The sequence below is a fragment of the Gossypium hirsutum genome, chromosome D12 (assembly GCF_007990345.1).
Source record: "Gossypium hirsutum isolate 1008001.06 chromosome D12, Gossypium_hirsutum_v2.1, whole genome shotgun sequence".
NCBI classification, from domain to species: domain Eukaryota; kingdom Viridiplantae; phylum Streptophyta; class Magnoliopsida; order Malvales; family Malvaceae; genus Gossypium; species Gossypium hirsutum.
In genome coordinates, this window is record NC_053448.1 from 1665005 (window position 1) to 1678888 (window position 13884).

The following is a 13884-nucleotide window of genomic DNA, read 5'->3' on the forward strand; positions in this document are numbered from 1 at the left end:
ATTCTCTCAGGGTGACCCAACTTCTTGCAATGCAAGCACGATGGATATTTTTTCTTTTAACTATTTTTTTTTACTTTTCTTTCTTATCTGACCAACTCTTCTTTCCTTTCTGATTTGAGGAGCTCGGGCCTTCTCTTTTTCTAGCTTGAAAGGCTACCTCAATTTGCCCATCTTCTTTGCTTGCCCTTCTTTGTTCTTGAGCATATAGAGCATTGATTAGTTCAGAGAGTGAGATGGTTGAAAGATCCCTCGAAGCTTTTAGTGAGGATATATTTGATTCATATCTCTTAAGAAGTGTGATAATCACCTTCTCAACTACTCGGCTGTCCGTGAACTGGTCCCTTAACAATTTTACTTGGTTCACCACTGCCATGATTCTGTCTAAATATTGCTTTACAGTCTTAGCATCCTTCATCTTGAGGTTTTCAAAATCTTATCTGAGATTAATCAACTATTGCTGCCTTGTCTTTTGCAAACCTTGTAACTCATCCTTAAGCTTATCCAAGCTTGCTTAGGAGTTTCATAAGCCATAATTCTTGTAAAAATTACAGTTGAAACACCGTTTTGTAGGTAAGACATTGCCTTATATTTTTTTTCACATTCCTCATTGTGTTGTCTCATTTGAGCAAGTGTTGGATTTGCTCTCAAGGCTTGTAGTTCTATTTTAGCATTTACGACCTCCCAAAGATCAAAGGCTTGAAGATAAGTTTTTATTTTTACTACCCAAATATAGTAGTTTTCTCCTATAAAAACAAGGTGGAGGTGGTGAAAAGCTTGCTGAAGACATTTTTATAAAAACAAAGGTTAAGGCCCTCAAAGATGGTTATTTGATGAAAGAATGTATTGAAATAGAAGGGAATAAAATAGAACAAAGAAGTAAAACAGATTATGAACTACTATTTTTCATTACAACATATAAGTTTACATGAACAACTATGCTTAAATAAGCTAAAAATAATAATAATTAATTATAACTTGGAAAATCTTGGAACTTGTATAGTACAACTTGCCTCTCTATTGGCTGATTTTAGTCTAATCAGCAACCCAAACATCTCATAAAAAATAACCATTGTTTTAGTGCAAGTTGACAACTTGTAGAGAAAGGGCTCACATGTAGAAGCTCACCTAACAGGGCTCGCACCTTTGGTGACTTCGTAGTTTTAGTGAGCTTACACATTTGATGAGCTCGCAGATGTGTGATCTGTGTTCGCCATTGCATGGATAGCCACTTCGCAACAATTTAGTCCCTTAAGGTTCTCATTTGTTCTTGCAGCTTCAGAAATTGTTGGGAGAAAAAGTTAAGGTTCGAGTTAAGAATCTAGGCAATTTGTTCATTAGATGTTGATATTGGGTGTATGTTTGAGGGGGGATGTAGTGTTTTACATTAAGTTGTTGACAATAACAGTTCTCATTAATGTCACTATAGGGTTTATAAGGACGTGTTGGGTTGGGAATACAAGTCTGGCTGACATACCAAGTGGTAGGGTTTATAAGGAAACGTGGGCTACAGTTATCTTCTCACAATTAGCTACTTAAGGAGCATATTAACCTTCTAAATGGGTGGAAATAGGATTGACATAGACTAGATGAGGTTCGTGTGCTCCATTCAAAAACTGATTAAACATTTGTCCTTGACGAGGTAAATTTGAGGTATTCAACATTTTCATATGCATGTCTATAAGGTCCATAGTTAATGAAGTATTGCATTCGGGCGAGGTTGTAGCCAACAAAATTGCAAATAGGTGAAGAAGGGTGGCAAACCTATTCTAACGAGATACTGATAACAATTATACTAGAGGTTAAGTTTCATTATATTCCAGATCTAACATCAAATTATAAATGTCTCCAAGTGAAACGAGGGCACCGATTAGTTATGAATTTACACCCTAAGCAAAATATTGGCAAATTTTGTCTGAAAAATCTACATGATTACTTCAATTAACTCTATGATATGTTGTTAAAAAAACTCATGCGAGCAAGACAGATATTGTCCACTTGAAGTGGCGGAGGAATTTAAGTCCTAGAATGAATTTAAACTAGGAGTTAACGGAGCAAATTCTAGGGTTGGATATTGATCAAAAAGGTTAAGGGTAATAAGTTGAGAAGTAGTGGTAGGGAGTTAACGGCAGTTATGGTGACTTCAAACCAACCTAGTTGCCTCTTTACTCAACTGCAGTGTTCAACAGCAAGGACATAACACATTCTGCATTAACATGAGCCTTGAAATCCCCTTCAAATTACTCTTGCTCTTTTCTTCCTTTAGCTTCGCTGGTGTTCCTGCAGGAGCAGCAACAACAGGTTTAGGATCTCAATATGCCCAACTGCTACCATATAACAACCAAAGGACCTCTCATTTCTTTAATGTCAAGACATTTGGTGCTCAAGCCGATGGACTCACTGATGATACCAAAGTTTTGTTTCCTTCTCTTTCTTTCTCTATTCAAACACCTGCATATCATCTTCAATACTTGGTATGTTATTTTATTTTTCCCATTTATAATTTTGTTTAACTTGTTACATTCAAGTTTCCAGGCCTTCCTATCAGCATGGAACAAAGCATGTCAGGCTACTGGTGAGGTAGACATTATGATTCCTAAAGGCACATATTTGGTTGGTCCACTTAAATTTGCAGGCCCCTGCGAAAATGTATCTAAAATAATAGTCCATATGAAGGTATTCTTCTACCCTTTTCTGCATTTTCCACTCTTATTTTTTTTTACCATGAATGAGAAAGAAGCTTCCAGGGTTATCTCAAGGCAACAACAAACTTGTTTAAATACGGAGATGGTGCTGGTTGGGTTGAATTTCGATGGATAGAAGGGCTAACCTTGACTGGAGGAGGGACCTTTGATGGTCAGGGTGCCAAAGCTTGGCCTTACAATAGCTGCTCCACAGACTTCAATTGCAAACTTCTTCCAACTGTATGTTTCTTTCATTTAGCTCATCAACTATGTTTGCAATTGTCCACGTTATCAACAATCTTTTTCCCCAAAGCTTCGAATTAGCCTACAAAACCGATGAAGAAAAAGTTCTTTTTCAACAGAATGTGAAGTTTTTGGCGATGAATCGGACGATTGTAAGAGGCATAACATCAGTAAACAGCAAGTTCTTCCATATGGTGTTGGAACAATGGCAGCAGCAAAAATCAAAACAAAGTTGCAACTTAGTGTTTGCAAGACTGAAGCAAGAAGAATCGAGGCAAAGCAAAGCAAAAATTTGGTCAAAAATCAAAATACTCAGCAATGTTGTGACTGAACATACATCATTTTTCATTCAACTTGAAATATATAAAAGAGTTACATTGTACATTGACAGTTACCTAATGTATTTAACTGCCCCAACTAATACAAACCTAATCACTAGCCAAAAATAATCAAACATAGCTGACCAATCAGCCATTACATCAAAAGATCTTGTCACTAACTTAAGTTTAACTAGCATTACAAACAAACTAAAGTTGAACTGAACCAAATTACATCAAAACAAAGCAGCAAAGTTGGTTGCTTCATTCGGTTCAAAAACCATTCGTGCGCACCAAGCAAAATGAGCTGAGCTCAATAGCTGCTGGTCTCGACAGTAGCAAGCTTTTGGCTCCATGTTGCATTGCAGTCCAGCTTTCAACACTCCTCCTTGGACTGTATGCAACACATTCCAATTGCACTTCTCAAAGATTCAAATCGAGCAGCCCCTAAGGGCTTGGTCATTATGTCAGCCAATTGTGCTCCTGAGCTGCAATGCACAAGGCTGACTTCCTTTGCTTGTTCAGCCTCTCTAACAAAATGCAATTTGATCTTAAAATGCTTAGTCTTGCCATGGAACACAGGGTTCTTGGCTATTGCAACTGCAGATTGATTGTCCACCCAGATTTCAGTTGCTTCATCTTGAGTTTCATTAAGGTCATAAAGCAGCTTTCTTAGCCAAATGGCCTGATTAACTGCTCCTGCTGCAGCAATGTACTCTGCTTCAGCTGTGGACTGAGCAACAGTTTGTTGCTTCTTAGAACTCCAGCAAAACATGCCCGATCCAAGTGTGAAGAAGTATCCAGAGGTACTCTTCATGTCATCGAGAGATCCTGCCCAGTCGCTGTCAGAGTAGCCTTCTAGTTTCAGTTGGTTCTGACTTTCAAACATTACACCAAAACTAGCAGTGCCCTTGATGTATCTAAGGATCCTCTTTGCTGCTTTCAAATGTGCCTCATTGCAACAATGCATAAATCTCGATAACAGGCTGACACCAAACATGATATCTGGCCTGGTTGCTGTTAAATACAACAGACAACCAACTAGGCTTCGATAGTGCCTCTCATCAACCCTCTGCTGATCACCACTGCTAGTCAGCTTTTCTCCTTGAGCCACAGGTGTGCTGACTGCTTTACAGTTATGCATGCAAAATTTGTCTAGGATCTTCAAAGAAAATGAGTGTTGGCTGATGAAGATACCTCGATCAGATTGGTGCACTTCCATGCCAAGGAAGTAAGTCATGATCCCCAAATCTGTCATCTCAAACACTTGCTGCATTTGGACCTTGAACTGATCACTGAGCTCGATTTTGCTCCCTGTCACAAGCAAATCATCCACATACAAGGAGACTATCAGCAAGGTTTCATGTTCTGACCTTTTAACATATAGAGTAGGCTCACTAAGGCTCTTTACAAATCCAAGTTTGGTCAGGTAGGCATCAACTCTATCATACCAGGCCCTTGGTGCCTGTTTCAGGCCATAGAGGGCCTTTCTCAACTTATACACTTTGTCTTCATGTCCAACAACTTCAAAACCTTCAGGTTGCTCGATGAAGATCTCCTCCTTGAGAAAACCATTCAGGAATGCTGATTTGACATCCAATTGGTGAACTCTCCACTGCTTCTGAGCTGCTAAAGCAAACAGCAGTTTAATTGTATCCAGTCTTGCCACTGGAGCAAAAGTTTCTAGGTAGTCAACACCATACTGCTGACTATAGCCCTTCACCACAAGCCTGGCCTTGTGCTTGTTCAGTGAGCCATCAGCATTGTACTTGGCCCGATACACCCATTTAACTCCTATGACCCTCTTGTGTTCTGGTCTGCTCACCAACTCCCAAGTCTGATTTTTGTTGATCATTTCCAACTCAGCTTCCATAGCTTTCATCCAGCTTCTATTTTTAGCAGCCTCTTCAAAATCTGAGGGCTCAATCACAGCAACATTGCACCTCTGATAAACATCAACCAAAGTTCTGGTGCCCCTCACTGGTATATCATCGACAGCATCATTACTTGGTCCTTCTTCTGCAGGTTCAGCAACCAAGTCTAACTGGTCCAATTCAGACAAGTCAGCCACAACACCATTCCAATTCCACACCTTTTCCTCATCAAACTTAACATCCCTGCTGACTAAAACCTTCTTTGCTGTAGGATCATACACCCTATAGCCCTTCTTGTTGCTGCTGTAGCCAACAAAGATTCCTGGAGTTGCTCTGCTCTCAAGCTTGGTCCTTTTCTCTACTGGAATAAGTGCATAACATACACAGCCAAACACTTTTAAGTGTGTTACCACAGGTTTGACTCCATGCCAAGCCTCAAAAGGAGTCTTATCCTTGACTGCTCTAGTTGGCAGTCTGTTGAGCAGATACACTGAGGTGTTGACTGTCTCAGCCCAAAACTGACTTGGAAGCTTGCCTTGAAACAAGAGGCACCTGGCCATGTTCAGTACAGTCCTATTCTTTCTCTCACAGACTCCATTCTGTTGAGGAGTATAGACTGTTGTGAGCTGATGGTGAATCCCAGCACTGTCACAAAGCTTCTGAAATCTCTCAGACACATATTCAGATCCATTGTCAGTCCTCAAGGCTCTAATTTTGCAGCCTGACTGATTTTCAGCATAAGCCTTGAATTTGCAGAAGGCTTCAAACACTTCTGACTTTTGCTTCAAGAAGTAGACCCAGCACAACCTTGTTAAATCATCTATAAACAAGGCAAAGTACCTGTTCTCACTGATTGAAGGTGTTCTCATAGGGCCACAAACATCAGAGTGCACCAATTCGAGCTTGTCTTGAGCTCTCCAAGCACTGTCAGCAGGAAAAGGCAGTCTAGCCTGCTTACCAAGCTGACAAACCTCACAAACATTCCCACTAGCTTCAATTTTTGAAATGTCATCAACCAGATTCAGCCTATGTAACAGATCGATGGATCTAAAATTTGCATGGCCTAGTCTCCTATGCCACAAGTCAGTGCTTTCAACAAGGCTGGTGTATGCCTTTCTTTCTATTTGGCTAACATCCAGCATGAAGCACCTATCAGTCATAGAGACTGTGACTAACTCCAGACCATTCATGTCTTGAACAATACAGCAACCATCCTTAAAAACCAATGTATAGCCCTTTTCAACTATTTGGCCTACACTAAGCAAATTCTGGTCTAAGTCAGGTACAAAAAACACATCTGAGATCAGCTTGTTACCTGAACCAGTGCTAATCAACACACTGCCCTTGCCTTTAGCCTCAATCAGCCTACCATCTCCAATTCTAATCCTCGAGTGGAAGCTTCTGTCTAGGCTTTTGAACAGCTTCTCATCTGCTGCCATATGGTGTGAGCAGCCACTGTCTAGTAGCCAATCATTGTTGGCCTTGGTTGTGCCAACAAAACAAGTTGCTGTGAACACTTGCTCCTCCTGAGCTTGAATGTCCTCAGCAGGTCTAGCTTGTTGCAGAGTAGCCTCCCTTGGTTTGCCCTTGCACACCTTCTCCACATGGCCAAACTGTTTGCATTTTCTACACTGAATATCTGGCCTAAACCAGCAATACTTTTCTGAATGTGTTGTCTTCTTGCAATGAACACATGGTGGGAACACCCTTTTTGCTTCATCTCTTCCTGACTTAACCCTTCTATTGTGCCAAGGCTTCTTGCCTTTTACACTCACACTCGAGCCTTCACTGGCTTTAGCCTGGAAAGCAGCTTCAGGATTCTCCTCCTACCTATTTGCCCTCCTTTGCTCAAGTGCATATAGGGAATTTATCAGCTCAGACAATGAAATGGCTGATAAGTCCCTCGAGTCCTCAAGTGAAGAGATTTTAGACTCAAATTTCTCAGGGAGAGTTGTAATAACCTTTTCAACAACTCTGCTCTCTGTGAAGTCCACTCCCAGAAGCCTAATGCTGTTGACAATGGCCATTATCCTGTCTGAGTACTGCTTGATGGTCTCAGACTCCTTCATCCTCAAATTTTCAAAGTCTCTCCTGAGGTTGATTACTTGCTGTTGCCTTGTCTTATCAGTCCCCATGAACTCCTCCTTCAGCTTCTCCCAAGCCTGCTTAGGTGAGTCACAGGCCATGATGCGAGTAAATATCACATCAGAGACTCCATTTTGCAAGCAGGCCATAGCCTTATGCTTCTTGGCTCGCTCCTCAGTATGTTGCCTCATCTGTGCAATGGTGGGATTGGCTCTCAATGGAGGTGGTTCAGCATCATTCTCGATCACACTCCAAAGATCATGTGCCTGGAGATAAGTCTTCATTTTAACTATCCAAATGTGATAGTTTTCTCCAGTGAACACTGGTGGAGGTGGTGGAGTGAAACTCATTCTGCTAAACTGATTTTAAATGCTTCAATCTTACCAAATTTTGAACTTGCTGTTGGTTTTGATTCGAACACAACAGATTGCATACAAAGGCCCCTCAAAGACTCGGGCTCATGATACCATTTGTTGGAACAATGGCAGCAGCAAAAATCAAAACAAAGTTGCAACTTAGTGTTTGTAAGACTGAAGCAAGAAGAATCGAGGCAAAGCAAAGCAAAAATTTGGTCAAAAATCAAAATACTCAGCAATGTTGTGACTGAACATACATCATTTTTCATTCAACTTGAAATATATAAAAGAGTTACATTGTACATTGACAGTTACCTAATGTATTTAACTGCCCCAACTAATACAAACCTAATCACTAGCCAAAAATAATCAAACATAGCTGACCAATCAGCCATTACATCAAAAGATCTTGTCACTAACTTAAGTTTAACTAGCATTACAAACAAACTAAAGTTGAACTGAACCAAATTACATCAAAACAAAGCAGCAAAGTTGGTTGCTTCATTCGGTTCAAAAACCATTCGTGCGCACCAAGCAAAATGAGCTGAGCTCGATAGCTGCTGGTCTCGACAGTAGCAAGCTTTTGGCTCCATGTTGCATTGCAGTCCAGCTTTCAACATATGGCCCTTGTCGAATGCAAGAACTTCAAGGGCAGCAAAATCAAGATTTCAGCACCAGCAGATAGCCCTAACACTGATGGTATCCACATTCAGCGGAGCTCCAGTGTCTACTTTTCGCGATCACTTATAGGTACAGGTGATGATTGCATCTCAATAGGTCAAGGGAATTCTCAAGTCACCATAACAAGCATCAGCTGCGGACCGGGTCATGGCATCAGGTACTCCATTAGTTTCTGCTTCAATATACAAAACTAAAGAAATGTTAATTTTGTTGAGTGCTTGTTAACAGCGTCGGAAGTCTCGGAAGATACAAGGATGAAGGTGATGTAAGTGGTTTGGTGGTTAGAGATTGCACCATGATAGGGACCTCAAATGGCATTAGGATCAAAACATGGGCCAACTCGCCTGGCAGAAGCGCAGCAACCAACATGACATTCGAAAACATTAACATGGAAAACGTGACCAATCCAATTATTATCGATCAAGCATATTGTCCATTTGCATCTTGCACACCAATGGTAAACTCTCCAGATTATGAAACTACCTACACTTTCTAAAATATCTGCAAAGAAACTGACCTAAAAAAGAAATGGTACCTAATGAGTTGAGTGCAGGGACCATCTCAAGTGAAACTGAGTGACATTTATTTCAAGAAAATAAAGGGCATGTCGTTATCTGCAGTGGCAGTAGCACTAGAATGTAGCAAAGGGATTCCTTGCCAGGATATTTACCTTGAAGATGTTCACTTGGAGCTGGCAACTGGGGAGAAACAAGTCACTTCCACTTGTAAAAATGTTAGGGCTAAATACATTGGCTCCCAAATCCCACCACCATGTGCTTAGCTTTCATGTTAAGGCAATTTTGATATATATTTTGAAGTAACCCTGCAGTAAATTAGCAAATATATGTAGCGCGTATATATATGCAGTTTGTGAAGTTGATTAATGCTAGCTATCCCTGCCTGGATAGTTTGATACAAGTGAACTTGGATGCTGAATCTTGGTTACTGTTAATTATTGGAGAAAAATTATAATCCAGAGGCATTTTGCTTCAATTTGTTGAAGCGAAATTGAAAGAGTGAGCCATTTTTATAATTTTATTAACCAAGGAACATGGCCGAAGAAGGGCCAACAAATTTTATCAATACAAGCAAGTCTGGAAAAAAGATAAAATGAAAAAAACACATTTTGGTTGAACCCATATGTTGAGGTTAGAGCTCTTCACTTGTTTTTCATAGGGTAAGAAGCCATTTTATTGATACCACAGAGACCCTCGGGTTTTCCAGTGTTCCTCTTCATCCTTATGTACCCTTTTTCTCCCCATTTTGGTCCCCACGAATTCTTTACAATGATGTAATCTGAACCTTTCCATGTTCCATACCCAACTGCTGCTACTCCATGGTCTAGATCAGTTCCACATGGCCCGTTGAATACTCCCTGTAAACTCAGATTTAAATTACGAGCTACCAATGTGTTAACAAATTCTATGATAATAAATTATGGGAAAACAAGCTTACCCCACTATAGAATTGGAAATCTCTGCCAGAAGCCTCAATGGCTACACTTAGGGGTTGATGAGCCAATGCTTTCAATAGACTTTTCTCATCATTTTCTGGCACGTCTTTGTAACCACTAATCGTCACCACATCCATTTCCTCCTGAAGAGAAACCATAGAATGATTAATCAAATAAGCCTTTTTCTTACAAAATAATTCAGGGTGTAGCTTTCATGAAAATGATATATGATTATGCATGTATCTATTCTATACCTTCTTTTCTTCACAGGTACCTTGCTCCATAAGGTACGGGTAGTCTTCCTCTTTGTGAAGTCCACCATTGGCGACAATGAACTCGAATGCATAATCCATCAGACCTCCATTGCAACCATTGTTGAAACTTGTATCGCAATCAATCAGCTCTTGTTCGGACAAGGAAGTTAAGTTCCCCGTTACAATCTTGTTTATGCCCTCCACAGCCGCCACTGCTGAGAAAGCCCAACAGCTACCGCAAGAACGCTGATTCTTGACTGGCGTAACAGCTCCTTTCTGTCTCCAATCGACGGACTTGGGCAAATCAACGTCGTTTCTGAAAGTGAACTCTTCTGGTGGTGATCGGTTCTTTTTGAAAACCTCTGGTTTGAGTCCTAAATACTTGTTCTTGAACTCTTCGTGGGTCAAATCAGCAAACTCGTTCAACCCAAGCCAGTAACTGCTGATTTCCTTGTTCCTCTTGTCGATATGCTTCAAGTTATCCTTGAAAACCTCGAACCTCAGCAGCTTCTCTTCAAAGGATTCATAGAATTTGGCATGCTTGGATACCCATGATTCAAAGAGCTCAATAAGTTTATCCCTGGAACTCAAATCCTCAGGCGAATAACCCACAATGGAGAAATCATGAGCCAGAGCTGAAACTACTAAAACTGAAGCAGTAAATGTTAGAATGGAGAGTTTGGAAAGAAAGGATACAACCATTTCTTCTTTTTGTTGTATGGCGTAGTATGTAACAGTGAGTGAATGTGAGGGTGGGATTGTTGTGTGGAGATTTATAGTAGCAGATGGTATGTTGCTTTGAAGTGAAGAAAAAATGGGAGTGGAAAATTGAGGCTTTACGATTGAGTCATTTGACAGGCTTTCGATTGAAGCATAGCTCATCAAGTTTTATAAGTTTCGTCCAAGGGATTGGACGTTATAATGTTTTCATTAAATTAAATGTTGTCAACAAGCAGTATTGATTTGCGTGCACACTCTAACCATCACAAATTCAATACCTCACGACAGCGCCTTCATTATTTGTTTGTTTAAAACATGCCTCCCAACTGTTCATAGTTTTTGCACATTTTCGAAATAAATGTCCAAATCCATTCAGCAACCCCATCTTCCTTTGAAATTGAATTTTCTTTATAAATTATTTTACCCAATTTATATTTCTATTATAATATCTATAATCTTCAATATACATGAAAGCTCGAGTTTGGAAACAATTTATACTTACGTATCATATTACTAAATTCAAATTTAAAAATAATTATAATATTTAATCTAAAATTGTTAACAAAAAAACTATAAAATAGAATTTACATTTATTAAGAATTATAATTTAATAGAAATTGTGATAATTACACACTTAAAAATAATTATATTTTGTTTATATTTGTTACTTAAAAAAGTTTAGTTAAAATAATTGTAATTGAAGTAAAAATTACTTAATATATATTATTAATTTTTACTTGATATTATTTTTCCCACATATTAATTATATATTATTTACAAATTATTATAGTCAATTCATTCACTATTAAAAAATAAAATTTGGATACTCCCTGTAAACTCATTGGTTTTAATAGGTTTTTAGGGAGTTGTTCAGTGTTTGAAGTTGAATTGTAAGACATATTATTGATTGAAGTTTTGATAATGTGTCGGTCCAATTCAACTCTGATTAGAAGGATTCTTCAATTATTATCTCAGACTCACCATTGGAATATTTGTTACATGCCTAAAGAAGAGAATCAGTAAGCTGATAGTCTAGCTAAATTGGCTCATTTGGAAAGTCAAGGATTGCAAGTTTTTTAAATGTCACCGTTTGAGAATTTAGGTTTTTCGATGAAATTTATTTTCTTGTAATTTCTTCTTTATCACTATTATTTTTTGAATAATAAAGAGTTTATTTTACAATATATATTAAAATTTTTTATTATTTATACAAATCGAAATTTGATTTTTTTAGTCACGTTACATACTACTAAGGGAAACCTAGAGTGGATTTTTGGATTTTCCCCATAACGTTTAGAATTCCAAGTCAATATGTAAAATTGCTTCACAAGTCCTCGTAGCATTTTCGTTTCACAATCCCACTAGTCACTTACATAGTCCCTCATAATTAGAGGTGCTCATGGGCCGGGCCGGGTCGGGCCCATAAAAAATTTCGGCCTGGCCCGAAATATGGGCCTGAAATTTTGTCCAGGCTCGGCCCGAGAAAAAAATCATAAGCTCGGGCCCGGCCCAGCCCGCCCATTTTTTAATAAATACAAAAAATTTATTTTAAAAATTTTAAAAAATGTATTTTAAAATATTTTAAAATTAAAAAATAATAAAAAAGTATTTTAAAAATATTTTAAATTTAAAAAAAATTTAAAAATAAATATATTTATTATATCGGGCCGGGGCCAGCCCGGGTCAAAAAAGTGGTGCTCGAGGCCCGGCCCGTTTTCTAAACGGGCCTCATTTTTTGCCTAAGCCCATATTTCGGGCCTATATTTTTACCCAAACCCTCCCATATTTCGGGCGGGCCGTCGGGCCGCCCGGCCCATGAGCACCTCTACTCATAATACAAAAATCTGATGCACCTTGTAAATATCAATCTTTAATATGGTATTTGAAAATTTCTTTTTATTATATTTGAATTATTAAATAAGTTAATATATTTTAATTATTTTTAATAATTTAAACAAAAAATTAAAAAAATAATTATAATAATAAAATACATTATTTAAAATTAATTGACAATTAAATACATAAAATTAAATGCAACGTATATGTAACCCAGTTAAATAAACCAATATTTGTCCATGTCTCACCCAATATTCTTATCCTTGTCTTAAAACACCATAACAGAGTAATGATTTATTTGACCTCTAATTTTATAGAAAAAAATCATTTTAGTCCTCTATTTAAGTTTTTGCATTTTTAACTCTTAAATTTGTATTGTTTGTCAAATCACTTTAAAATGATTGAAAAAGTTAACATTTGTTAATTTTGCTAACATGGCGTCCATATGACAAATCACGCATATGCCACATCAACAATGAATTATTTTTTAAAAAATTCAACATATTTTTATAATTTTAATAATTTTTAATTTTTAAAATTTTAATAACTTAATTGTTTATTGACATGGTATCCACATGGCAATGCCACGTTGACAAAGTTAACAAAAGTTAAAATTTTCATCCATTTTTGAGTGATTTCACAAATAACGCAAGTTTAAAGGCTAAAAAGTACGAAAAATTACGAGCTAAAATGACCTTTATATATATATATATAGAGAGAGAGAGAGAGAGAAAGTTGAAGGGCCAAATTATGCCAAATTAAAATACCACTACTAACTGGGTAGTATGAGTTGCTTCCTCTTGTATTAACATCTGTTTGTTTTAGGAAAAATATTTTTAAAAATTTGAGAATATTTAAAAAGAAATACTTTAATTAATAAGAACCATGAACTATAAGAATATAAAGATATGACATATAATACAAATGATAAATAAGACACTACAAACTAATGCCATAATACTATGTCTACAAAATAATCCTCAAAAAGGAGAAATTGCATCCTTGACCAAATCGTAGATGCATTACCTTGATCAAACCATTGAAAATTGCATCCTAGCTTCGCCATCATCCCTACCAGACAATAAACTACAATCAACCAAAAAACCATTACTAAGAGCCCCAAGAGATCCTCCACATTAGTGATGCATAAAAAATCAAGTCTCAGATGACTTATTTTCCACCTTATCTCATATTTCAATTTTCCAAGCACCATCATTGTGCTCTATCATAATAAGGCTCTCCGAGAATAGTTCCTAATATATTTGGCAACACCATTTTATTGGCAAATCTCATACATACGCTAGAAATATGACTAAGAACTAAAAACTAAAATCACTACTACTTTCAGAGAAAGTAAAAAGGACAAAACAAAAATTACGAAAGT

At 37.7% G+C, this 13884-nt stretch overlaps 2 protein-coding genes across 2 annotated transcripts; one reads left to right on the forward strand and one right to left on the reverse strand.

Annotated features, from left to right (window-relative positions):
* Nucleotides 1-2213: 2213 nt before the first annotated feature.
* Nucleotides 2214-9098, forward strand: LOC107920900 (exopolygalacturonase). Its single transcript, XM_041107870.1, has 7 exons — nt 2214-2411; nt 2533-2673; nt 2745-2921; nt 3044-3113; nt 8175-8394; nt 8466-8694; nt 8791-9098. Exons 1-7 carry the CDS (start codon nt 2214-2216, stop codon nt 9016-9018), a joined length of 1263 nt encoding a protein of 420 aa, XP_040963804.1. The 3' UTR covers nt 9019-9098.
* Nucleotides 9099-9245: 147 nt separating this feature from the next.
* Nucleotides 9246-10847, reverse strand: LOC107929366 (cysteine protease XCP1). The gene is made up of 3 exons (XM_016860768.2): nt 9945-10847; nt 9693-9833; nt 9246-9612 (listed from the first exon to the last, which is right to left on the reverse strand). Exons 1-3 carry the CDS (start codon nt 10824-10826, stop codon nt 9397-9399), a joined length of 1239 nt encoding a protein of 412 aa, XP_016716257.2. The 5' UTR covers nt 10827-10847; the 3' UTR covers nt 9246-9396.
* Between the last annotated feature and the right edge of the window lie 3037 nt (nt 10848-13884).

What these genes read in the sequence shown, in the direction of transcription:
- LOC107920900 (XM_041107870.1), top strand. Translation starts at nt 2,214, where the DNA reads ATGAGCCTTGAAATCCCCTTCAAATTACTCTTGCTCTTTTCTTCCTTT. An exon ending in AGTAAACAGCAAGTTCTTCC is followed by an intron (nt 3,114 to 8,174) that starts ATATGGTGTTGG and finishes CCAGCTTTCAAC; the next exon opens with ATATGGCCCTTGTCGAATGC. An exon ending in TTGCATCTTGCACACCAATG is followed by an intron (nt 8,695 to 8,790) that starts GTAAACTCTCCA and finishes AGTTGAGTGCAG; the next exon opens with GGACCATCTCAAGTGAAACT.
- LOC107929366 (XM_016860768.2), bottom strand. Translation starts at nt 10,826, where the DNA reads ATGAGCTATGCTTCAATCGAAAGCCTGTCAAATGACTCAATCGTAAAG. An exon ending in GTACCTGTGAAGAAAAGAAG is followed by an intron (nt 9,834 to 9,944) that starts GTATAGAATAGA and finishes GTTTCTCTTCAG; the next exon opens with GAGGAAATGGATGTGGTGAC. An exon ending in ATTTCCAATTCTATAGTGGG is followed by an intron (nt 9,613 to 9,692) that starts GTAAGCTTGTTT and finishes CTGAGTTTACAG; the next exon opens with GGAGTATTCAACGGGCCATG.